Source organism: Dendropsophus ebraccatus, chromosome 11 (genome assembly GCF_027789765.1).
Source record: "Dendropsophus ebraccatus isolate aDenEbr1 chromosome 11, aDenEbr1.pat, whole genome shotgun sequence".
Classification (NCBI taxonomy): Eukaryota; Metazoa; Chordata; class Amphibia; order Anura; family Hylidae; genus Dendropsophus; species Dendropsophus ebraccatus.
Window position 1 is genome coordinate 84,205,754 of NC_091464.1, and position 12,332 is coordinate 84,218,085.

The 12,332-nt window shown below is 41.1% G+C and overlaps 1 protein-coding gene across 1 annotated transcript in view; it reads right to left on the minus strand.

Moving 5' to 3' along the window:
- Window positions 1-1,812: 1,812 nt before the first annotated feature.
- Window positions 1,813-12,332, minus strand: part of LNP1 (leukemia NUP98 fusion partner 1) — a 51,224-nt gene continuing 40,704 nt past the window's right edge. Inside the window, exons 4-5 of the mRNA XM_069945758.1 lie at window positions 9,083-9,175; window positions 1,813-2,051 (exon numbers count right to left, since the gene is read on the minus strand). Coding sequence (XP_069801859.1) covers window positions 1,944-2,051; window positions 9,083-9,175 — 201 coding nt within the window. The 3' untranslated portion in view covers window positions 1,813-1,943. The remainder of the gene's footprint in view (window positions 2,052-9,082; window positions 9,176-12,332) is intronic.

The window sequence follows — 12,332 nt, forward strand, 5'->3', positions numbered from 1 at the left end:
TTTTTGCAAAAAATGGATGAAAAAAACGGATTGCAAAAATGCAGTGTGAACCTAGCCTTATCTGAGCATGCTTAGCGTCGTCCCTGTATCCTTATATTTCTTTATTACTATATCCGGTTTATCTGATCTCTGACCCCTGACTTCTCTTTGGATTGTGATTTCGTACCCGTACGACTATTACTTGTGGTTTGTCTAGTCCTTGTTTTTTGTTTCACCTTTGACACAGGTTAGGGATCGTCGCCCAGTTGTCCACAACCTCCTAGGGCTATCTTGTGGCCAGTAGACAGGGACAGCTAACCCTATCCAAGCACAGTCTATATTTTCATAAAATAGTTATAGGTGCTGAGCTTGGGCACCTTCACTGGTCAAAAGTCTTTATGCATGAGATGGTTGTCACTATCTCACACATATTAGGGCCACCATGGAGCTAACACTACCCAGCACAATACCAACCAGGCACTCAAGTGTCCCCAATCCAACACATTAACCCACAGTGTCTATTTGACCTTATGGTCCTTCCACATTAATATGACACTACGTACAGAAATCTGAAGGTGATATGATGAATATTCTATATTTCCTCCTCAGGCATATAAACTTATTTTACACAGACTACACAGAAGTCAATACCTTCAGTAGGTATAGGTGTGCCACAACACATCAGTCCTGACAATCTCTTAAAAACTACAAGAGGTACAAGGGGAACGCCAAAGGGGTATTGTAATTTGGGCCCTATTTCGACCCCCAATCTTTAAAATGGGCACTGTTATGAAAACAAACTTTTAACGCGTCAGAAAGACTCAGTACCTCATGTTTACTTACTTGTTTATTTGCTACTGCTCTGGATAGTACCTGACATGGACAGAGGTGGCAGCAGAGAGCAGAGCATAGAGTAACTGCAAACAGCCTTGGCGGACTCAACATGGCTGTGTAATACATAGTTCCCTGTGGAGAGAATGAGCAACTAATCACAATTTGTCCAGATGGGAAAACTCCTTTAAGCCTTTCACATTCTTCTTTGTCTACTCTGATTTTCATTAAGGAAAAATGGCAAGTCTTTCAATCAACTATGTTTCAGATGGTTTTCACAGAGACTCTTGGAACAACTCTTTTCTGCACCATTGGCTACAAGTTCCTAACTTTCCCTTTATTGTAAAAACTTTGAAATTGACAAAATTTGCCAAACTGGAAAGAATATCCCTTCCTTACAGTATAAGCTGATAAGTACTGGAAGACTTGAGATTTTTTTTAAATAAAAGTAAATTACAAATCTGTGGCACCAGTTGATTTGAAAGATTTTTTTTTTTTTTTGCTGAACTACCCCTTTAAATAGTTTCTGTTGTTGTTTTGTGCTTGCAAGAACATACGCATCATGTTGTTATTTACACTATGTCTATGTGCATCCAAAATTAAAAATGAAATAAGTTATTAGATTCATATTCTCTATGCCTACAGCTTCACCGCAGGGCTGTGTGTTTCCATAGTTAAATGATTCATATTTTGCTAGAAAGAAGTAGAAGACAGATTGAAAGTAATAGGTGGCAGCATCAGACTACACAGGGTTGTTTGTAGTCTGTTACCATGGAGACAAGAGCTGCAGACACAAAGCGATAAAAACATTTCAACTAGAACTGTTTAAAAATTTTCTCTATGTTCCATTTTAGACACTTTTGGGAGTAAACACCATGAAAGCCCTTACTTTTAAAGTCTCTTTTGAATGATTATTCTTACTGATTATATATTACAGATAAACAACACAGTCTATACCGCGTATACCAAATAAGTACCTTTATTTACAATGCAGCCGTATAATAAAAACTAAAGCAAAAAAATAGGTTTCTATCTTAAAAAAAGTCAGTGTGCTGTACATCTGTCGGGGGTTCTGCCACTTCTGGTATTGTCAGGATCCTTCCACCTGTAGGGGAGAGAGTTACAACTGTTCTTCATGGAACTTTCATCCGGGAAGAAGATAAGAAAAAAGACTTGGATGTGATGACCTGCACTCGACACGTGGGGCACGTCTGCTTCTTGCACAGCCATTTTTCTATACACTGCAGAAGGAAACAGGACGATGTTAATCCCAATGTAACTGAGACACTCAGGGCCGTATTACACAGCCAGATGACTTAGTGTAAGCAAGCGCCAATCTGTTAGATCCGAGCCCATATACGGCCCAATAATTGTGCAGCAAGGGCTGTATCTATCTATCGATCGATCTATCTATTTATCTATCTATCTGTCTATCTCGTTAGCGATGTCTGTGCAGCCCTTCTAAAATAGTAAACTAAAAATACCTCTCTGTGCTCCCTGATGTTACGCTAGCTTTGGCCCACTCCCGGCAGTGTCTGAGATGACAGGCTGCTCAGCCAATCACTGGCCGCAGCACTGTCCTGGTGAATGGCTTAGCGGCTGTCACTTCAGACACGGCAGGGAGCGGGCCTAAGCTACATCAGGGAGCACAGAGAGGTATTTATAGTTTATTTTTTTACACAGTCATTGGCCGTTGGCCGTACATCACTATTACACATAGTGATGAGCGGTCGGCAGCCGATGATTTTAGGTCAGGACCAGCAGAAGATCGTTCTCTTTATTACAGTAAGGCTGGGTTCACACTGTGTTTTTTTCATCTGTTTTTTTCATCCGTTTTTTGAAAAAAAAAACGGATGAAAAACAGATTGCAAAAATGGATGCAATTGTGTGCATCCGTTTTGATCCGTTTTTCCATTGACTTCCATTATAAAAAAAAAACGTTTTGACGGACACAAAAACGTTGCTGACACTAGTTTTTTGTCCGTTAAAAAAAAACGGATCCGTTAAACATATGCTAAAAACGCAGTGTGAACTCAGCCTAAGCTATGATCTGCCTAATCGGGCTATTGCTCCATGTAATAGGGCCTTTACCCAGCCTGTGCCATTTACAATACTGGGGTCTTGAGAGAGCCCAGTGAACTATCTCAGGCTCCAATAATAGCATATCAACATCTATGGCAGTCTAATGACCAGTACAAGTTATGGGGGAATCCCATCCTGCAATGGAACAACAGAATCAGGATGTTTTCACACAGTATTTTTGCTCAGTATTTCGGTCAGTATTTTGCAACCAAAACCAGGAGTGGATTAAAAACACAGAAAGGCTTTGTTCACGCACTGCTAAAATTGAGTGGATGGATGTTACTTCAAAACAATGGCCATTGTTTTAAAATAACCAAGGTTCCCTAACCTGATATAAGGCATGAACTGGAATGTCAATTGAGAGCCAGAGCTTCTCGCCCATCACCAACTTCTAACCCAGTGGATACAGGATCCCATGAAGGCTGTTACGGATGCAAAAAGGGATCAACTCCATATTGACTCCTTATTTTGTATGTATGTATCAATATGTACCTGTGATGCTGCATTGTATTTGGAAAACAATAGAAAGTCTTAGCACAGATATGGGGAACCTTCGGCCCTCCAGATGTTGCAAAACTACAATTCCCATCATGCCTGGACAGCCGATGGCTGATGGATCTGGAGAGGTGACGGTTCCCCATCCCTGTGTTAGCATAATCTTTGATAAGCAATTAATTCTGCTGCAGTCAGTACCTGTGAGCAGACTTTGTTGGGGTTCTAGACCTAGGCCATGTTCACACGGTGTATTACACCAGCTGTTCTGTGACCCCGCCATGTCACAGAACGGCCAGTGTCAGTGAAGATCAGCGATGATCTACATTTGTGCTGAATTGGGATGCGGGCGTATCCGTACGCACCCTCATCCTAATTCACCATAGCCGACAATGGAGAGTGCGGCCAGAGACACGCTCTCCATTGTGTGACCTGTCAGACTTGTGCGGCCACTATTCAATGAATAGCGACCGTACAAAACTGACATGTCAGTATTCCGTGTAGCCACTAGGGATCCGGGCCAAAGTGTATACAATGGGGGAGCTTTATCAAACATGGTGTAAAGTGAAACTGGCTCAGTTGCCCCTAGCAACCAATCAGATTCCACCTTTCATTCCTCACAGACTCTTTGGAAAATTAAAGATGGTGGCTGATTGGTTGCTAGGGGCAACTGAGCCACTTTCACTTTACACCATGTCCAAAAAAAGTTTTACTCATCTGAGGTACGATGCGTGGAGTCCCTGGAAGCCTGGCGCAGAGCGAATCAGCCACGGATAGTAGTCCGATAGATGATGGGAGTCGTGGTGTTAGATTGTTAGACACTTTTAATAATATGACGTAAAAACCATACGTTTCGAGGGTGGCCCTCTTCATCAGATTATTACAAACATAGATCCTTCTCAGGGCTTTATAATCAGGACCCACAGGTGCTTCAAAGTTCCCTGGGTCAAGCAGTCATTGGATACATTGTTAACACTGCCTATTACCTCTAAACCTCCTCAAACTAACATAAAACACATGCATAGAAAAGCTAAAATAGAATTATATCAAAATTACAACAATATAATAAAAATACAATAAACTCTTTAAAAGCATCTTTTTTTATTTTTTATTTGTTTATAAGAAGTGGGATTTAATTCTCCCCTGTTTGAGCAGCATCTACCTGTGGTGCAGCGGTAAGTGTTGGGTTTGCTGTGCTCTCAGACCTGGGTTCAAGTCGTAGCAGAGAGGGATAGATTTTTAGATAATGCTTAAAATGAAGATAATAAGATAAATTAAAATGACAATCCAGTGTGACCTTATAGTATCTACCTAAAACATATATGTCTATATATATATAATTTTTTTTTTTTTACATAATGACTTTGCTAAATGTACACTATAGAGATAAGATATTATAAGATGTGGGAAAGAAAAATGAGATGTGGGAAAGAAAAGTAGCAAGAAAGCAAGTGGACCCTAGGAGGTGAGAATATAAAGGATTACTAGATGTTTGTTCTCAAGGATAGTAGAACTTTTCATACATTCTGCATGTAGGTGTGGCTTCTCTCCTGTGTGAATTCACAAATGCATGGTGAAATGCATGGTTTTTGCTGAAATAAAGGTATCTTCCAATATTCTTATCACATAGAGATGGTCTAGTATGGAATACAATATTGTGTTTTCTACTAATCTATCATTTCAGTAACTTCGTTAAGGCCATTCGTTGCAGCGTGTTTAAGCGGTAAATCCAATACATTTCTTTCCTTACCAGATTACTAAATCTGTTGTTCATATATTCTGGTACATGGTCAATCGGGTAGATCTTCAATTGACTAAAATCACACTCATGTTCCTCAAGGAAATGCTTGAATACCCCGTGTTTTAAAAAAACCCTCTTTACATTTAATCTATGACCATTTAGTCTTAAATGTAACGGTTGTGTCGTACGCCCTACATATTGATATGTGCAAGGGCATTCGATCACTTAAATTACGTGACTGGAGGTACATGTAAAATGATTTTTAATGGGAAACTTTTTTCCATCTCTGCTGTTGAATTCGGTGATTCCAACTTTTAACGATTGGCAGCATAGACATCTCTTTTTGCCACATTTGTAAATCCCTTTAGGTAGGGGGATTGATTCCGATGCTCCTTTAGTATGTTTCCTCAAACGACTGGGGGCCAATAACCCTTTGAGATTCGGTGCTCTCCGATAGATGATCCTGGGCTGTTCAGGTATGCTATCCTTAAGGGTCTAATTTCAAAATGTGCCAATGTTTTTTTAGAACTTTGCTTAATTTATTATGGTCCGTACTATAGGTCGTGATAAAGCTCGTAGATGGCCTTATTTCGCCATCCCGCACCATTCTTTTTTCTTCTAGGCAGTCTTCCTGGGTGAGAGCTGCGGCTCTTTCTTGAGCATCTTCAATCAGTTTGTTAGGAAAGCCTTTAGATTGGAATCTCTTTGAAATTATAGCCGCTTGTTCCTGATACTTATTGTCAAGGGTGCAGTTCTTTCTTATTCTCCGGAATTGCCCAAACGGAATGTTAACTTTCCACTTCTTGGAGTGACTACTGTTAAAAGGGAGATAGCTTTTCGAATCAACCGGCTTGAAATATGTCGCTGTAAGAAATTGTTGTTGGTCATGATAAATTAATAGATCCAAGAATTCAATTTGTACTTGTGAGTGGTGTGGTACCAATTTTATTCCCTATTCATTCTTATTTATGTCTTCTACAAATTCCTCAATTTCTTCCTTGTTGCCCCTCCACAGAAGGAACAAATCGTCAATATAACGTTTATATAATTTAACGTTTTTCTGATATAGCGCATGAGTTCTAATGAATTTTTCTTCAAAGATTCCCATAAAAAGGTTCGCATATGCGGGCGCCACTCTGGTCCCCATTGCTGTCCCACATATTTGATGGTACGTTGTCCCATTGTACTCGAAAAAATTGTTTTCCAAAATGTATTGTAAGCAACACATCAGGAAATTCCTTTGTTCTTCAGGTATCTTAGTGTCTCGTTGTAAAAAAGTTTCTGTACATTCTAGTCCTATGTTGTGTTTAATATTTGTATACAATGCGGACACATCCATGGTTAGCATTGTGGTGTCAGAGGACCAAGTTTCTGCTTTTAGCAGGTTGATTAGAGAATCTGAATTTTTGAGGTATGAATCCAAGTTTGACACATATTCTTGTAAAAATAAATCAAGATAGTGTGATATATTACATAAGGCGCCATTTATGCCCGAAATGATTGGCCTCCCCGGTGGTTTCTCCTCATTCTTGTGAATTTTCGGTAGATGATAGTAAAAAGGTTTGGATGGATTTCTTACTAATAAGAATTTTTTCTCCTCTTTGGTGATTATTCTTTGGGCACATGCGTCCTCCAGGAGCTTTTTTACTTTGAACTGGAGATCAGAAAATGGGTCAGATGATATGACTTTGTAATATTTCTCATCTTGTAAATTCCTGAGTGCTTCCATATTGTGATCTTTATAATTTTGCAATACAACCCCCCCCCCCCCCCTTTATCTGCAGGTCTTATAATAAGATCATCATTAGAGCGTAGATTTTTAAGGGCGCGGTGTTCTTCTCTACTTAGTCTACCTTCTTTTTGGGTGCATTTCTCCGGCATCATACGATGCAGATCCTCGGAGACAGCATCATAGAATGTTTTTATGGATGGTCCTTGGCTGTCCACAGGATAGAATTTGGATTTTGTTTTTAAAGTAGGATGTTTGCCGATTGGTACATTGTCCTGTTCTTGAATGTTCACTTTAGTTTTATACTGATTGGAAGGGAGAGCAAAGTGCCTCTGTAAAGTCAAATTTCTTGTAAATTTGTGTAAGTCCAAATGTATGAAAAGTTCTACTATCCTTGAGAACAAACATCTAGTAATCCTTTATATTCTCACCTCCTAGGGTCCACTTGCTTTCTTGTTACTTTTCTTTCCCACATCTCATTTTTCTTTCCCACATCTTATAATATCTTATCTCTATAGTGAACATTTAGCAAAGTCATTATGTAAAATAAAAAAATAAAAAAATATATACATATATATAGACATATATGTTTTAGGTAGATACTGTAAGGTCACACTGGATTGTCATTTTAATTTATCTTATTAACTTCATTTTAAGCATTATCTAAAAATCTATCCCTCTCTGCTACGACTTGAACCCAGGTCTGAGAGCACAGCAAACCCAACACTTACCGCTGCACCACAGGTAGATGCTGCTCAAACAGGGGAGAATTAAATCCCACTTCTTATAAACAAATAAAAAAGATGCTTTTAAAGAGTTTATTATATTTTTATTATATTGTTGTAATTTTGATATAATTCTATTTTAGCTTTTCTATGCATGTGTTTTATGTTAGTTTGAGGAGATTTAGAGGTAATAGGCAGTGTTAACAATGTATTCAATGACTGCTTGCCCCAGGGAACTTTGAAGCACCTGTGGGTCCTGATCAGGGCCGATTCTGGGGTTTCTGCCGCCTGAGGCAAACCTCAGGCGGCCGCCCCGAGTGATGGCCGGCATCCCCCCCGCAACCCCCCCCCCCGCAGCCAGCCGCTCACCTGTCCCACGCCGCAGCCCGCCCGCGCTCTCCACATCCCGTCAGGTCCCGCGACGTCACCCTGCAGCTGTCACGGACCTCCAGGCTGTGGTGAGTGAGTGGGGTGATCGGGTCGCGCAGGGCGGCCCCGTGCGACCCGATCACCCCAGCGCGTCGCCCACCCCGGGCACTCACCACAGCCTGGAGGTCCGTGACAGCTGCAGGGTGACATCGCGGGACCTGACGGGATGTGGAGCGCGGGCGACGGGACAGGTGAGCGGCCGCTGTCATTTTTGTTAAGTGATACTTAACAAAAATGACAGCAGGGGGGACATAATGCCGCCCCTTTGCCGGACCGCAAAATCTGCCGCCTGAGGGGGAAGGCTCATTCCGCCTCATGGCAGAAGCGGGCCTGGTCCTGATTATAAAGCCCTGAGAAGGATCTATGTTTGTAATAATCTGATGAAGAGGGCCACCCTCGAAACGTATGGTTTTTACGTCATATTATTAAAGGTGTCTAATAATCTAATACCACGACTCCCATCATCTATCGGACTACTATCCGTGGCTGATTCGCTCTGTGCCAGGCTTCCAGGGACTCCACGCATCGTACCTCAGATGAGTGAAACTTTCTTGGACCTTCTCACCGAATTTACGGACCCTCGGATGGGCAGCGGGCATTAAGTTGGTTCAGCTAAAGCTTCAGGTGGTGTCGGGCTCGTAGCGTGACCGCCAAAGGTGAGCAACACCATATCTGAATTAATTGGACACAATATGCTACAGTAATACACTATGGGCGCCGGGCGCTGTTTTCTTCTATTTCCAGTACTTTACACCATGTTTGATATATCTCCCTCTTTGTGTATACACTCCGGCCAGGATTCCCTCTGAAGGCCGTGCATGCAAGTTTTGTATTAATCACGGCCATTATTGCATGTCGGCAACAACAGCTTTGATTAATACAAAACTTACGTTATGTGAATAGGGCCTTACAGCACATCTCATTTCCTTACCCCTGCAACATTGGTATAGTAGGCAGATATAAATATATCACTAGTGTTACCAATGTGTGCCGATCCTAGATCTATATGGAAGAATGATTCCGTAGAGTACAATGATTAGGGAATTGATAATTATACGTTGACCATCTCAGTACCTCCTTATGGAATCTATGGGAGCAGTGCAGCTCCCAGATGCTGTCAGTGTGAAGGTCGTCATGGCAGATAACACATGGGTCCTCATCTTCATCCTTCAGAGGAAAACAAATCATTACGGTTATAATTACCATACACAATCTGCTTCTGCTCCACAAGGTCATGGACAAACAAAACAGGGATGACACAGGACAGCCTGAGGTTACAATGGTCTACTGCTGGATGGCCGCCAAGTCTGAAATTAGTGCTGCCCAGTGTGAAAGCATTAACCCTTTCATTAAGGTGTTGTGCTTAGTGGACGCTCAGACCCATTTATACGCCTCAGGTTTCAATGGAGTTTTAATTTATTTTTTATTTTTTTACTATTTTATGTGGTTATGCTTAGCTATCCTTATATTGGCCTTCTTTGCATTGAGTAAGGCCTAATTCACACGTCCCGCAAAGTTGAAGATCCGCAACTAAGGATCAGCATATTGTCCATTGTTTCTATTGGGCTATTCACACAGTCCGTTCTATTGCGGATTCGTAATCCGTACTGCAAAAGAAAATGGGACATGTCCTTGTGCGGATTATGATTGCGATACGGATTACCAATAGAAGTCTATGGGATCCGTGTTTTTTACATAGATTTTTACAGAGATTTGTCAAACTGGTGTAAAGTAGAATTGTCTTAGTTGCCCCTAGCAACCAGTCAGATTCCACCTTTCATTTCTTACAGACTCTTTGGAAAATGAAAGGTGGAATCTGATTGGTTGCTAGGGGCAGCTGAGCCAGTTCTACTTTACACCAGTTTGGTAAATCTCCCCCAGTGAGTAAAACGGTATTCGGTCTTTAGATGCACCAGATTTACCGATCCGCACTGATTATTTGAAGTCTGTCCATCTAAGTTTGCACTGTCTAAGAATTAGGCAGTTTTAGTAAATCTGAGCCACCGCGATTAAAGGAGAAGTCCGACCAAAATTATTTTTAAAGTATTGTATTGTCCCCCCAAAAGTTATATAAATCCCCAATATACATTTATTACGGGAAATGCTTATAAAGTGCTTTTTTCCCTGCACTTACTACTGCATCAAGGCTTCACTTCCTGGATAACATGTTGATGTCACTTCCTGGATAACATGGTGATGTCACTTCCTGGATAACATGATGATGTCACGACCCGACTCCCAGAGCTGTGTGGGCTGTGGCTGCTGGAGAAGATGATAGCAGGGGGACACTGAGGGACACAGGGCACTGGAGGGACACTGAGCATCCTCCTGCCATCATCCTCTCCAGCAGCCACAGCCCGCACAGCTCTGGAAGTCGGGACGTGAAATGACCATGTTATCCAGGAAGTGACATCACCATGTTATCCAGGAAGTGACATCAACATGTTATCCAGGAAGTGACATTACCATGTTATCCAGGAAGTGACATCACCATGTTATCCAGGAGGTGAAGCCTTGATGCAGTAGTAAGTGCAGGGAAAAAAACACTTTATAAGCGATTCCCGTAATAACTGTATATTGGTGATTTTTATAACTTTAGGGAGCCAATGTAATACTTGAATAAAAATTTTCACCAGACTTCTCTTTTAAGACCGTTTCTGTTAAGTTGTGACTTAACAGAATGTGGGTGTGGCTTAAAAGGAGACATAAGCTTTATTAGGACCAAATGTGCCAAATTATTTGCATAAAAGCCAACTAAAAGTGACAATGACGGCTGCAAATAATATTCGTGAACATTATTTGCATCAGTCTTTTGGCTATAAAATGATGGTCGTTCAGAAAGACAGTCATCATTTTCCCATTCATCAAGATGAAGCGGCTTTTCAAATAGTTCTAATTATACCGGCTGCAAAGATGTATAAAGTAAAGTGAATTTTTTCCGGACATTTTATAAAAAGTCAGTTTAAGGCTATGTTCCCGCAATGTACATTTTTAAATTGTGGGAACATAGCCTCAAAAGCCCTGATTTGTATAAACTATTGACAAAACCCTCAAAAATCCACCAAAGCACTACAAAAAATTAACATACAATATAATTGCATAAAAAGAACAAAAAAAGCTTAAAACTGTGAGGCTGATTTAGCTTGTAAACCAAGCATTACTGTGAACCTTGCTATATGTGAGCAACCGGTGCATAACGGTGAATGTGACTGTTAGACGATGGCAAACAAAAGCATGCAAACATAAAACTGTTAGCTGCAGGTATACATAGAAAACAGCAGGACATAATGGAGGATTCACACGGCGTCAAGGATTCCAAACATGGTAGTCACTGTATTGGTCATTGCCTGTGGTGGTTTGCAAGGAGTCACCTGAAATACAGCACAAAAATCCTGGGGCTACCCTAGCATATAATGACATGAGGAATCACATTTTTTCAGCTAATATATTGTTAATCTAAAGGGGAGCTATCAGCCGGTTAGGCGATGGATGGAATTATAATGGAGCCCTATGCAACGTCCGGTACAAAGATTACCATAACCACCATAGGAGCCCATTATATTTCTGTTGACTGCTACTTTAGCAGTGAGACGGAGATGAAGTGGCAGAGTGCCCGCTGCTGCACACGTCTGCCCCTTCATTCTATTGATTGGATTATCCAGTAGAATACAGCTGGTTGCAATGCTGCACTCTTCAGCCTACTGTAAAGGGACCCTACTAATATAAAAAAAGACTGTCTTGAATATACCATGGCATACACTCATGGAGAAGACAGTCATATGATTGACGGACACATTGAGCCGTGACTCTCTGTACTGGCTGGGACTTCATGTGTTTAGTCTCTTTTTTTCAACTAGCAAAAGACTTAAAAACTTTAGGAGACTGGACCTGGATTTCTGGTAAGCATAGCTGTTATATAGCAGCCTTCATGAGACTGGACCTGGATACAGGTAAGTATAGCTGATATATATAGCAGCCTTCATGAGACTGGACCTGGATACAGGTAAGTATAGCTGATATATAGCAGCCTTTAGGAGACTGGACCTGGATACAGTAAATATAGCGGTAATATAGCTGCCTTCAGGAGACTGGACCTGGATTACTGGTAAGTATAGCTGTTATATAGCAGCCTTGGACCTTAATACAGTAAGAGTAGCTGTTATATAGCTTCCTTCAGAAGACTGGACCTGGATTTCTGGTAAGTGCAGCTGTTATATAGCTGTCATTAGGAGACTGGACCTGGATTTCTGGTAAGTATAGCTGTTATATAGCTGCCTTCAGGAAACTGTACATGGATACAGTAAGTATAGCTGTTATATGGCTC